Below are 15,087 nucleotides of genomic sequence, written 5' to 3'. Positions count from 1 at the left end.
AAAAATGTAAACGTTACGCAAGTAAAGGACATTTTCAAATACTTGCTGACATAGTTCAGATTCGTATTTCTCTGTCTGAATCATGGCAGTTAGTACAGATGTGAAGAAATAAATCTATGGAGAATTTGACTCAGTATTACAACATGCAGAATTTATCCTCAAGCTGTCAAACTTATTGGCAGCTGCAGAAGTCTCTTTAATGGCTACAGTCTACTCACACGGGGCAGTGATGTACCTCACAGGGTTTTTTTTTTGGGGGGGGGGGAGGGGGAGAGAGGGAATACATCCTCTAAGATAAAGCAAAATGACTCTGTCATTCTGACCAGGAGACAAGCTTTGTATGTCCTGAATTTTCAAAAGGTACCAATAACAGAACAAGTCTGAATAAGATAAAAAAATACTGAGAACACCAAATGTTGGTCACATTGGTGAATAAAATTTCCAGGTGCTCATGTGACAGTCAGTGATTAAAAGCACATTTTTTCCAGGAAAACATATGGCCACAGCTGCTATCTCGGTTCTAACCAGAGGTACAAAATGACAAATTCACTCTTAGATCTTTCCTTGTTGTCACAGTGCTGACCCTCATGAGAATGAATCTACATGAAGAACAACTTGGCTACAGTGACAGCCTTTGGTGGAGTGCTAATACCTCTTAGATGAAAAAGCTTTCCTAAGCAATTGATTCTTAAAATTTTCCATGTAATTTATAAGAGTAACTTATATAAAAGTGACTGTCTAACTAAGGTGGTCAGAGGCAAAGTTGAAGAGTTTTTTCCTATACAGAAAAAAACCCATAATGGTAAGACATAAATAAATGGAAATGATGGAACTGACTTGGATCTTCCAGTTGTTCTAATGGAATCATGACAAGTCAAGGCAAAAGATAATGTTAATTTTAATAATAAACCAGCCAGATTCAATGAAGTTAGACAGCCTATTTAAGGCAATATAAATGAAGACTGACAGACACAGAGAAGGAGATACCAAAGAGGTGTATTGGTTTAATTTTCTTCATAATTAGTACAGAAATATATGCATCTTTGTAAGAACTACATACATTTTATTTCGATTAAGGTATATAATGAGAAAAGTACGATTCTCTATCATAGCTGAGAAATAAGAAAACAATATTAACAGTTATGTTAATTTCATAACTTTCTGTCTACAGCAATTAAAACATGGTATATTAGCAGTATAATAAATCAGTATATTGATGTTAAGTAGCTTGCAATGTTTCAGTCATTGGTTCTGAACTAACTGAAGTTTCTGTCTTCTGAAGTTCTTTACTGCTGTGGTCGATGATCAAGCAGTTCAGAGTTTGGCATAATCTTTCAGGATCATTTCCAGTTTCTGGCTCAGCATGATGTTCCCCTTCACTTTCAGTTTACCAGAAAAGAATGCCTACAAAAAGCAGAGAAGAGAAAAAAAAAATATATATATATATTCAACTGTTCACCCACAGAAAACCAAACAAGAAGACAAAGATAGGTGTGGCTATTCAGTGCTCAGAAGAAAGCCTTTGGTTCACTATGCTCACTGGATTTTTAACAGAAAACCATACAAGTTCAACTTTAGTAGCATCCAGAATGACAGTTTTCTATCCACAGTGCAAGACTGAGTCTATCACTTAGGGGAAGAAACCAAATACAAAGCAACTTCATTGGCCTCCACTTCTTTTGTAAGTATAGCACAGAGGACTTCTGGTATAAAAGAAACTTCTTCAGAGAAGCTGATGGCAAAACTTCACAAGGGCATAAAAAGCTCTTATTCCTCCCCTCCCTATGCCATATATATCCACATATCCATATATGAAAGGAGAAAATGGAAAGAAAAGGGCAGTTACTGAAAATAAAAGCCCTAATGAAAAGGTCAGCTACTCAAATTCTAACAAATCCAAATACACACATGTTGCAAATAAATGCACCAGCTTTATACATGGCATACTGCTACAAACTGCAACTAAAACAGATTTCATTGTGTTTGCAGAATCAAAGATCAACCAATACTTTCACTGAAATGCTGGTGTATTACATTTTTATTGTCTCTACTTCAAAGAGCTGCACACCCTATTTGAACCTAGTTCAGTATTTTTTTAAAACTAGTTTTGCTTTGCTGTGGCTTTGCAATTTGAAAGCTCTTTGAAAGTTCTGAAACAATGTGCTTTTGCATAGTTCCATTAACTTGAAATACATTCAAATAAGGAATAGAGAGAGCCAGCACAAAAGAATTTGAATAGATGCTTTGAGCTTCTTTAGATGAAGAACTTCACAGGAACTCAGAGGAAATACTAATGCCTAAGAATAGACAATATGCCTAATTTCAGTCACTTTTCATTAGCATTCTGAAGATTTTACATCAACAGCTTGTTTGTTTACACTTTATGCCTGCTACATACAGAGGGTCATAAAGGATTTTACTCATGTGGTACATAGACTTCTAACAAACATTTGCCATCATTATTAGTCTCAAATTTTACAAAGTCTCCAAAAACTTCTGCTTGGGATCAAAGAAAGGGAACTGTTTGATATACGATGAGCCTAATTAACATTTTCATTTTCTCAAGCTTTAATCTGTAAGCTGACATATTAAATTTATGACAGTTTAATTTACTTTTACACAAGGCAGTTTTATTAGTAAAATTAGTATTTTAAAGTAGTTGATTAAGCCAAGAAGCTAGAAGCGCAGACCCAGACTACATAACTTTCTTAAATTGTTCTATCCCTTAAAAGTCTACCCAGTCTGGGTGAATTTTGACCATTTTCAATGGGTCTACATGCCTGCATTGTCCTAGACCTCTCTTTGCTTCAGTATTAGCAGTAAATCAGAATATTGCAATACCAACTTCCTGCAACATGACCAATCAAAACAGGCTCGATGATCAAACTGACAAACCCTTCCCTTGCAAATCACATATAGTGAAGTGCCAGGAAACAAACAAAAAACTAACTTTGTACTGCTGGGCTTTATATCATTTGAAGTATCTTTGTCTCAAGATGATAAATTCCTCATCATGTGTTCTGGCATATTCAGTAAAAGGTAATGGATGTGGCTTTGAGTAACCTGGACTAGTGGAAGGTGTCCCTGACCATGGCAGGGAGCTGGAACTAGATAATCTTTAAGGTTCCTTCCAACCCAAACCACTCTATGATTCTACAAATGATGTGCTTATACTTCATCTGACTCTGGTTTGCACTGCCAAAAGCGCTGCAGTTTTCAGAATGCAAACATTCAGAAGCAGAACTGGATTTAAGGGAAATAGTATGACCCCATGTAAACAAGTATGACTGTGATGCATGGGTTTTACCTTCTGGGGGTTGGTCTTTTGTTGTACCACATCCATGAAATCCTCATCTGACAGTGTGAAGGTGGTATCAGCAGAACTTCTTGCAGGTCCTTGATACACTGCTCCAGAGCCATTCTTTAAGTCAATTGCTGAGAATAAGCAGCAAAGACAGTTTTATTCCAAAATAAAAATAAAATTTTCAGTCTAAAGAACACTATTCTCCTTATTGACTATTATAAAGCATCCAATGTGAACATAAATCTTGAGCTAACAGCCACTTAGAAAATAAAAAGGCTTTAAGTTTTCTTTGTTAATGAAATAAAATAATTGAGATTAGAATAGGAAAAAAAAAGCCATACTAAGGGAGAGGGGGTTTACAGCAAAGACTGACATTTGAAAAGAGATTGCAGAGATGGCAAAAACTTTTTAAACAGAACTTGGGATGACAAGGTATTAACTGGTGTAATTACTGCAAAAATGTTATTTAGTAACAAAACTCTAATGTTTTAAAACAGCACTCTATATTCTGAGAAGGCAAATGTGGTGATGTTCAGACATACTAATGCATTTTCTCTGTTCTGCCTCACAGGCAACATAGCCTGTTCTGCTTTACACAAAGTGTGTTTAAAGCCTTGCCAAATAACTGTCTTTTTCTTCTGGAAAGCCAAAAATTCCTCAAAGTGTCTGGAGACTTAGAGTGTTCTTTTTCTATACTCAAATGACCTGCCAAAATAATCTACTACAAAACTAACACTATCAGGTATTGTGTCATTTAATTAGAAGAGTATTAAAAGGATATTTTGACAGGATGTGCTCTGCCAAATCAGATTTGCAAATTCCCAGTCTTCCCCTTTCCTCTGGATGTCTCTGTCTTGATGGCTTCCTCACCCCCCACCCACCCACTCCCAGCTTTTTACACACAAACTGAAATCATTATTCATGTGGATGTTCCCATAAGGACATGGCACCTCTCATCACAGAATCACTGCTGCCTAGTCAGCACTAAGATACTGTCAGTTGGTGTCTCTTAGTTGACAAATTCTGAGATGCTGGCCTAACTATGGAGACTTATTTCTGCATAAACTATCTTGCATTTTTTTCAAATAATTTTTCTGAAAGGCTAAGGTGAACTACCAGACTGGGAATAGCTTTTGTCTGTTGAAGTCCTTCATTTTCTGAAATATGTTCTAAGTTAATATTTATTCAATTATAACAAAAGTTCAGGTTAGATATAAGGAAGAATTTTTTTGCTGTGAGAATGGTGAGGCACTGGAACAAGGTGCCCAAGGAAAATCTGGCTGCCCCATTCCTGGCAGTGTTCAAGGACAGGCTGGACAGGGCTTTTGAGCAACTTGGTCTAGTGGAAGTTGTCCCTGTCCATGGCAGGGAGGTTGGAACTACATGATCTTTAAGGTCCTTTCAAACCCAAACCATTCTATGATTCCACAATTCTAATTAAGTATACAATGATGCTCAGACATACTGGATTATTATCCACTTGATTTTAAGGTAAATTTTAATTTCAGGAACAAGTTAAATGGACATCAAAAACTTGATGCAATAAGAGCAGAAGAAAGAAAAATAAGTACTGATCACCAGATGAATAATCTATACCTTCTGAGTTTGTGGGTAGGAGCTGTGTAACATTCTTTTAATTCAAGCCAGCTACTATATATAGTCTAACATCATAACCTAGTGTTTAAATTTTGCTCTTGTAGGTTATGCAGGCACAGTCTATTATTAAAACAACACAAAACAAAACATATATATATAATCTACTGAATCACGAAATGGAAGTTTCACAGTGGATACCAGCTCCTCAGATTAAGTTAACCAAGATTAACTGTCAATATGCTTTTAAAATATACCTCTACTCAAATGCTAGATATGTTATGAACCATTCTGGTGTAGCCAGACTTAGCTTCCTTTAAGCCAAATACCACTGGTCAGTAAGCCCCATATAATGTGACTCAAGCAAATTCTGACAACTCCAATACTTTAATCTAAATATTACAGTACATACTTAGTATTGATACAATACCTGTTCTCCTCTTCCATTTCCTATCCCAGTCTCAAAAGCATTGCTTATTGTCGTGGTTTAAACCAAAATCCGCACAGTTTGCTCACTCACTCCCCCCCTTGCTCCCCCAACTCTCAGAGAATTAGGAAGGAGAATACAAAGAATGTGGTCCCCACGGCTTGAGACAAGAACGGTTTAATTGCTAAGGCATAACACAAATCACCACTGCCATTACTACTACAAATAATAATGATACAGCCAATAACAAGTGAAAAGAATACAACACCACACCAGCCACCAATCCATAACTCACTCCACCCTGCCCGGCCGAGCACCGCGTGCTCCCTCCTCCATTTCCCTCCAGAGCTCCACCCCTTCCGCTCTCTCTCCCATTTGCATCCTGGGCATGACGTGCTATGGCATGGAATACCTCATTGGCTAGCCTGGGTCAGGTGTCCTGTCTCTCCTTCCTCCCAGCCTTCCCTCCTCGCCGGCAGAGCATGTGCTCAGAAAAGGCCCTGAACAAAAGCACCCGAGCAGTACCTCAAAATATGCTCGCTATCAAGCAACTGTTCCCAGCCCAGAAGTCAAAATACAGCACTGCACCAGCTACAAGAAGGAGAAAAATTACTGCCATGGCTGAACCCATGACACTTATCAATCCACATCTGTAACTCTCAAGGAGTTAATATGCTTGTAAATATTGCATAATCATGGTACCATGGGCAAAATTTGTGTTTAATCAAATTCTTAACCCATCTGAAATTAAAACTTATTAGATATTCTAATAAAAAAACAACAGAGGACCAACCGAACAGCATGTTCTTTGCACAAATATATGAGAATACTATTTCCATTTCCTCTTTATTATTTTCAAATAGCATTTATATTTTTTCTAAGGAAGACAAAAAGAAAAAAGAACAGAGCAGCCACAAAAGAGAAGAGCTCTGTGACAACAAATACTGTCTTTTTCACAAAAACATGGCAGACTTTTGACTGCTACTTGACCCACCCTTTTTTCTTTTTTTTTTTTAAGCTTTATCATAAATATGCTACAAAGAGAAAAAAGACACACAAACCCCCAAAGGAACGAGCAGGAGAAAATGAAATAAATGAAATCCCTAAACTTGATATGTAAGCCCTACTAGGTGAATTCTGGTGAATCGCAAGGGAGAGTGATCCAAAATATACTATATGTTGGTATGTTGAAGAGGGAAAGGAACTTGCCTTGTTATAGAGAATGGAAAATTTCCCCAAAACATTCTTTTTCTTTGCAGGGGGAGCAAGGGGTGGGGATGGGGGTGAGAAGGTTCAGAAACACATTCGATCATTTTTCTTGCCTCCTGATGTATACCTAGCATAGAGCAGTCAGATGGCAACTGAGACTAAACTACAGAACTAGCCCACAGACAAATGAATATAATCTAGCAATGAAAGAAATGATCCAAACACCAGAACAGATTCCAACCTTCAGAGGAGAAAAATTCTAGCTTTCCAAAATGATCAGAGAGGGTACCTTCTTGTGAAATACAACTTTACGACATAAAGCTATATAACACAGTTGCTTGCTGTAAGAAGAGATGGTCTTGATGCAAGTCTCCTATACCTACATTCTACATTATCTGCTGGATACATACCGCTACAGTTACAGCTACTATACACTTACATACTATATACTTATGTACTATATACTATGATTGCAGGAGCTTGATAATTATTTGGTACTGGCATAGCTATGTCAGTGCTCAGCTGCCAGGCAACTACCTCACATACTGTTAGTGCTAGCAGTAACAGATGAGTAGCATAAAGGTGCCTCTGGTGTTCTTTGCTTCTGAGATCATGTAGCCCTTCATGGCTGCTACAGATACAGCTCTTCTGCTTGATACTCACATGGCTGATCCACTCCATATGAAAACAGAAGTTTGAAACACAACCATGTGTGCAGCAATACGAATTAAAGCTCAAGTTCCTTTTAAAAATTAAAAGACACGCCAGCAAAACTATAACAAATTTAATAAGGGAAAGAGGCCTAGCAGGTAGCCCAAGAGAATCACAAACACTGTCTGTAAAGGCCTGGGAGGCCCTTAAAAAGAGAGGTCTAAAAAGAAGGTAGATAATAAAATAATTAGCATCAGCTCAAGGCTTAAAAAAAACCCTCCCCAAAATAAACTACTTCTTTACATTTCAATTGTTTCAATGACAACACATCAAGAATTTTGATCACACATTGAAGGAGTATGCAATATATATCCACTGGAACTGAATTCTAAATAAATTTTAATGTCATCTTTTCCTCCTTTGCTTTACTATAGGTACATATGGTATGGGATCTTATTCTCAAAGCAGTAATTTTACTTTGAGAAAAAAGATAATTCAAAATTTTTACAATCTAACTTACCATATCATTTACAAAATTGATTTAAAATTATTCTACCCAAAATTTTAATAATAATCAAGTCACAAATAATTTAGCAATAAGATCAAGTAATAATCAGTGGGCAAAATTTAAATGTAGTGTAAAGCAGTGCAATATCACCATCAGAGCTAATGAACATCAAAATCTGAAGCAGGTTGGAAACTGGTCAAAATAGTGACACAGAATTAAATTTAAGCTATAGCAAAGGTAACATATTACTGTCACCCTCAGTTTTTAAAGTAAAAAAATATTTTTGAAGGCTACAGAGCTTCCATTTCTTTAACAATAGAATGAGTCAAGCTTTTAAGTCAGCAAATGTCAGTGTTACATTATCTAAATTAGCTGTCTAAATCTAATTCTAATCTAAATTGTTCATGTGCATTACAAAAGTCTTGAACATATGAAGATCTGTCAGTAATCTTTTGCAGTTAAGATACTGTCGATAACCCAAGAAAGCTGTCTTCCTTTGAACATATAGCCACAAACTACTCTCTTCTTCCACATTCACCATGCAAAATGAATTATGCTAGCATCTGGTAGAAGAGACAGTACATGATGATGCTCCTGAACACTGAAGAATAATAATGTATGCAAATAAGCAAAAAGAATTATGTTGGCAATTGCTTAAAAGTCTTCAAAGCTTGCCTCTGGAAGGTCTTTCTTCTGCTTTGTGTTTCTTTGCATTTTTTGTAATGACCAAAACATGTTCAAAGAAAATCTCAGTTACACACCTGACCCCAAGAGTTGCATTTTTCCACAAATTAAAGGCCTGGTAGTTACAACCTGACTCTACTTTATTCCTTTGGAAAAGCTTTACATTCTACAAATAGATCTTTCAGGACACCTCTGGGGGAAAAAAATAAATTCCAAAGACAATTAGATTTATTTCATCACTAAAATTAAACTGCTTTTTTCAAAAAACCCTGTCCTTAGAAAAAGCACAGGAGAATTTGAAAAAAATTTTGAGGAAGTAATTTTGCCCCTATCTGTCCACTTAACTTCTATGATCCACTTCAATAGGAAACACCACCCTCCCGACCTATTGCTATTACAAGCTTCATCATCAGCTCTTCAACACAGTCACATGCTTAAATGATGAGTAAGCATCACTGTACCTTCACTAACCCTGATCTCAAAAAACTTTATGGGAAGAAACTGGGCTATGTTTTAACTGAAATTAGAAAAACAATGGAGTAAAAATAAAACACTTCTTTTTTTAGATTAGTTAGCATGTACATCACCAGCAGACTGATTATTGTAACACAGAGCTCCAAGTACGTTGATTTAGCTTGCTCATATAAGTGCAGTGATAATGCATTCTGGAAAATGTAAACAGAAATTCACTGAGGTTCTAGAGGGTGGTTTGTGTGCCTACATCTAGATAAGCAAATTACAGAAGAATGTTCCTACCTAGAAAGGTTAGCAACTGCCATTATAGAACTTTATCTACCTCCTTGTCCCTTGTGCGATTTCAGTGTGCATTCAGATTTTTAAGTCCTAGTGAATATTCATCTACTATCTTATCCTTATTTTGAAGGTATCAGCTTTTAGAATTAGCATTATTACTCTGTCATTAAAAAAAAACAAACAAACATCAGGGTATTATATAAAATCTACAACTTACTCCACTGCACTGCTGTTTTTCCATCTTTAGTGATGTCCCATTGGAATACGGCATTTACTTTCTTTACCAATTCATTTCCAAGCTGTTTTACACGACGACCAATTTCTTCGAACACAAGGTCACTCTGCAGTCCTGTAGTCTTAAAAAGAGAGTATGAATCATTTAAAATTGAAACTCTGCTTAAATGTACTAAATAGGTTTATTAGTTCAAGCACTGTGTCCAGGAAAGTCTTTACTGCAGAATTACTAAATGCAATTGAGATTTCTTCCACCCTAAATAATCACCTCTAGCAACTGCCCGCATTAAAGAAAACATTCAAGCAGAAAATACTTCATGGACTCTTCTTGAGAGTTACTTCAAATCTTGCCGTTTTTGTCATTTGTCACTACAATTTAAGATATGTTTAATAATTAGGGCTCTAAGGGCTTCTAAATTGTCTTTTATTCCCTCTGGAAGATAACCATTGCCACTTTTTTTCCATGCTGGATGCCATGTTAGTTTTTAGAACACAAAAATATTTTTATCAGTACATGACTTTAACGTGACATGGAACATGTTCAAAACATACTGCATTAGGAACACAGTCAGAACTTCAGTGTAGACACCATTTAAGAGTAAGATTAGCTACAGTTACATTTGCTTTTCCAATGTATTATTTGCAAGCCTTTCATGTCTTTCTTTAACAAGTATTCACACTGGATAAAATGCTGCATTTTAAGAAGCTGCTCTAGTGACATTTTTCATCTAATTAGAATTGGACAAAAAAGCTCCCACAGATCTAGTTGCTCTGCTGCACCTACATGCACTCTAATGTGCAATACTCCTCACGCTGCTACCTTGTCACCTCTTTGTTTAAGCCTAACTTTTTCCATTACATAACTTGAGTTCCCAACATCTAAATCTGCCAGTCTTCATTCACTCAGACTCATTTTCCCTGGTAGATGTCTGCCTCTGTCAGCAACCTTTTGCCAAAGCACTTTTTTTTCTGAGTAAGCTTGGAAAAAAAACCCTATTCTGCCCATGTTAAAAAAAAAAAAAGAAAATCTCTGTAATTATTTCACTGAAAAACTGTAACGCTTACATATTTGAACTTCAAATGCAGATCTGGCAACAGTTCAGAATGTCAGAGGACTAAACACCACCAGCAAAAAGAAAAGAGATTCCAAGAATGTATCAGCAGCTTTCCATGAATGCCACTATCTCAGTACCTCATAAACTTCAATGCACTAAAGTTTCATTCTTTGCAGGCAGAAATCAATATGGGAAAATGACAGTTTATCAAGGAAATGCATTGTGCACCCATGTCTTTTAAACCACATTAAGAACCTAAGACGTCCTTGGCATTGCTTGTACCATACTGTCTGTTGTCCCAGATCCCATACCCGAGGCTTAATGAAGGCATGCAAAGGGTTTTTTTTAAATATATACAGCATAAAATGTGTATTGTGTGTTAGGCCTGTCCCTGTACACGAATAGCTGTCAGAGCCTTCTTTCAAAGTGATTCAATGACAAAACTGTTCTTTTCTATGGGTACACTAGCTCATTTTCATTTGTTCTGTTATTCTAATGCCTTCCCGGCACTCTCACCATGTCTCTCTGAAAAAATTAAAAAAGACCACATGCTGTTACAAGTTACATTGAGTTTGATACTCAACATCTATAAAATAAGAACAAAATGCTCTTTTTACAGGTAGAACCCCAAAATATAGGGACTAATTTCAATCTTAAGCTATGCCAGTGCTCAAAACTCTCACCAGTGCATGACCTCATTAATTTTGTCACATGCATCATAATACTTATCCTAACAGTTCAACTACCATCAAGCACTTCAAACATCAACCAACCTGTGTACCTTAAAACATCTCTATTTTTTCCAAAGCAGATCTTTCAGCTTCTTATATACAACCACGTGTGTTTACATGTCTGAACTCGTACACTCATCTAATTACTGCAAATAAGACTAGAGATCTAAGTATTTTCACGTTTTTTCATAAAAATAAACATAACTATTTTGCTTCACAAGTCAAGACTTCTATTGCATCTCCCTACCTTCAGAGGCTCCCGAGCAGAAGTTTTATTCATAGCTGGTACTATATCCACATAGCCCCCTGCAATAGCAACTTCTCCAGTCTCTTTGACCTGTGGTGCGGACAAAATACCGTTAAAGAGGTAACATATTTGCAAAAAAACACAACAGAGTGACAACCAAGGAGTTTGCCTTACAATTTAAAATCAAAGATGAAGACAAGAGCAAACACAAAAGTTCCACAGTGAAAAAAATCCACACATAAATGTGCTTTAGTTCCAAAGCCAGTTAGTCTACTATGCTTTACAACAGCTCTTCAATGCAATTATTTGCTTCATGACATATTATACCAAAATATATTTCTGTTTTTATGTTCACAATGGTAGAAAAAAAAACATATTTATCTGAAAATTTGCCTCCGGTGTAATAAATTACTGTTAATGTGATTTTATAGAATCGTAGAATCACAGAATAGTTAAGGTTGGAAAGGACCTTAAGATCATCCAGTTCCAACCCCCGTGCCATGGGCAGGGACATAAACAGTTCTGAGAAATATCATTTTCCTTGAGGTAAATATGCACTTGTCAAGAGTTCATCTAGGCAGTTTCACTATCTCCAGGTGCTTTACACTGCTTTACACTGCAACTTGCACTAGAAGCAATTTTTCAAGCATTGTAAAAATAGAAACAAGAAGAAAGATGAAAAATAGCTGAATAACTGAATTATCACAGCTGACCTTACTGCACAGGTGAAATTAACACAGAAAGACTATATACTAACAATTACTCAAATAATGCCTAACAGTTGTCACCTGCTGCCACTGCACTTCAGACAACAGTGAAAATGCTTTTAGACCTGCATATTGAAGTCATGTCTACCTTTAGTTTGATTTAACTTGAGTTTATTGCAACTACAGTGATAGCTTTACTTCAGATTAATCCAACATGCAGTAAGACAGAATTCTAAACAATTCATAACTGGTGAAACAAGGCAGTTTTGCATAATTCTGTTTAACATTGCCATTTCTCTCCGAAATTACTCCACCCTTGTAAAAAAAAAAAAAGTAGCAAAATCCTACAGAACCCTACATATCGGCAATTACTAACCAAATCCAGCTTTTAAATACAACAAAACATCCTACTCTTTTTACAAATTCCAAAGGGCTTGGAATTCTGTTAATTTAAGCTTCAAATGCAAAGCCTCTAAAATAAATACCTGAAGGCTAGAAATTTTGTTAGGACTGAATATAGATATAGCATCTCTAATACAGTAATCTCCAGATTTCATCTGAGGCACCAAACTGTCGTGTTTACTACTAGTACAGAGAGATAAGAGTTTGTACACAGCAGCCTTGATGTCACTGTCATTCTGAAATTCTATAGCTGCTAACCATCACCAGGTCTGCAAACAAAATTTACCTCCTTCAGTCAATTTTATTGCTCAAAGCTGTATTGCTGTGGAAACAGCAACCCCATGTCCTTACAATGACTCTCCTCATTTGATTTGGTCTTTCCAATCCTGCCTGCAGCTGCAACTATAGCTGCTGCTGTACTCACTTATCAACAGCTGGCTACATTTTTACAGACATAGGGCTGCAAAACATTGGCACTCCAAAGCAATGTAAATTGCACCTGCATAAGCCCACACATACTGACAAATACTCATAGCAAACATAGCTTAAGAAACCAACAGTTTCATAATATGCTACTACAGAACCAAAGGGTACTTAACTTTTACTCTGCACAGAGTATTTTACCCTTAGCTTCCAGAAAGCATCCTACTAAATGTAGGAGAGGATTACAGGATACCCACACAAAATGCTAACAGCAATGCCAAAAAAAACCCATAATAATAAAAAGCTGAATTTATAAAACTGTAAATTCTGTTTTCTTGTAGTTAGTATGTCCAACTGCTATGAAATTTCAATTTTTACATAGGTTGTTCTGTATCAAGCAGCTTAAGTTTAATTCAATCTAAGCTAAATTTGTAGACGCTAACCTGGGTAAATTAACTGTCAGGAGATATTTAAGATAAACAAATGTTAAAAAAATATGTATACCCATGGTTATGATTAACTGTAGAAATCAAGTGCAAACTATGCTGACCTAGGAATGACTGCTTTTTTTCTGGTCCACTGTGGAAAATACAGAAAATGCAATATAGTAAGTAACATGAGAGCTCATTTCACTGTAAGGAGTACATGAGTTGTAAGTCGTATGAGTATAATGGTATTTTTATTGGAATCGTAGTGACACCAAAAAAAAGTAAGAATATTTCCTTCCATTCACATAATGACTTTACAAAACCTTCAATGGTGTTCTTGAGAGCCACTATTTTTGCTTCCCTTCACGCCCCCAGTCTTTTAACTGACACATCTTTCTCTTAAACCCACAATGGTGTGTTCTGACCTTGGTCTGAAAATGGATTCTGTTTCCTTCCTTCCACATTTCCATTTGTAAAGTTTGCCCTGGAAAGACTGGTTTTGCAAACCGAACCTAAAGAAAGAAACAGAAGTGTGGATGTGAACAAAACTTCAATATGTACATGCAAAGCTTAAAAGCACAGGCTCTACTGAAATGAAAAAAAATGAAAGAGAAAAATCAGGCAGCTAGTCAATGTAGAAAGCCTAAATATTTAAGTAACCGTATTAGAAAGAGGCATTAAAATGCAAGCAGCAATAAATGAAAGCAATTGTGACAGTTAAGACAATGCAAAAGCCTTTTCCCACCCTGAAGATTTATTTTAACACTAATACCAGAAAAATAAAGAAAATTAACTGGAAGGAATGAACACAGACCTTTATCGCCTTGAATCTATTCACATCATTATTTGCAAACTGCTTCAAAATGTTTCTAGCAGCAAACCCAAAGGAACATAATCCATGAAGTATAGGCTTCTTAAATCCTATTGAAGAAAAAGTGACATTTGGCATTCTTAATATTAGGAGTTTGCATGTTGCTTCTCAAATACAGATATTTTATTCATAGTATTTTCCTCCAATAATGTTCTTAATACTTTTTAGCCTAATTTATCTCACTGGAAAAATATCTGTTACCATTTATTGTCTCCTCTACTTTGTGTCAAAGTAAAGTGCTCACTGAGAACTGGCACCCAACACTTTGTAAAACTCAGAAGTAGGATTAGTCATTGTCTGTAGAGGTGACAAAATGAAAAATAAGGAGATCAACCTTTTTAGTATACATGTTGTATAGGCACACCAGATACACAGTTACATGGAAGTATGCATTTCAAGGATAATGATGTATGGTAATGATCAGAAAGTGGTGATACTAAGATTATTTGATGCTTCCCATTGTTAATTCCTATTTATGATTGAAAAATTCTTCAAATGTTGTGCACACTTCAGGGTTAGCTTTATTAAGGAGTAGAATGCTGAAAAGATTGCAAATATTTTGAACACAGTTAACAACAAGAAATTTGCAGTGTTTATTTATACTGGCATTTTTGGTCAGGTTTTGTTGCAGTTCTGTGCTTTGGAACTGGAGCTGAACCTTGGCAGATGATAATCTTTGTATTAGTGCTGAATCTTTCTCTAGTTCTGTCGAAGTCTGTAACAATAAATCTTTGAAAACTTCCCCAATATTTGCTAAAGTGCTGTGGTTAAATTTAAAGATTTTGTTGTACAGAGTATGTTCTGATCTCTTAACAGGTTGCTCTGACCTGATAGGGCACATGAATAGTAATTGATCATAC

The 15,087-nt window shown here is 36.1% G+C and overlaps 1 protein-coding gene across 1 annotated transcript in view; it reads right to left on the bottom strand.

Moving 5' to 3' along the window:
* Window positions 1–979: 979 nt before the first annotated feature.
* Window positions 980–15,087, bottom strand: part of HSD17B4 (hydroxysteroid 17-beta dehydrogenase 4) — a 67,759-nt gene continuing 53,651 nt past the window's right edge. Inside the window, exons 19-24 of the mRNA XM_005142971.4 lie at window positions 14,171–14,277; window positions 13,782–13,868; window positions 11,397–11,486; window positions 9,347–9,485; window positions 3,308–3,435; window positions 980–1,404 (exon numbers count right to left, since the gene is read on the bottom strand). Coding sequence (XP_005143028.1) covers window positions 1,315–1,404; window positions 3,308–3,435; window positions 9,347–9,485; window positions 11,397–11,486; window positions 13,782–13,868; window positions 14,171–14,277 — 641 coding nt within the window. The 3' untranslated portion in view covers window positions 980–1,314. The remainder of the gene's footprint in view (window positions 1,405–3,307; window positions 3,436–9,346; window positions 9,486–11,396; window positions 11,487–13,781; window positions 13,869–14,170; window positions 14,278–15,087) is intronic.

This window comes from Melopsittacus undulatus, chromosome Z (genome assembly GCF_012275295.1).
Source record: "Melopsittacus undulatus isolate bMelUnd1 chromosome Z, bMelUnd1.mat.Z, whole genome shotgun sequence".
Taxonomy (NCBI): domain Eukaryota; kingdom Metazoa; phylum Chordata; class Aves; order Psittaciformes; family Psittaculidae; genus Melopsittacus; species Melopsittacus undulatus.
The sequence above is the reverse complement of the archived record's forward strand: the minus strand, read 5'-3'. Positions and strand labels throughout refer to the sequence as shown.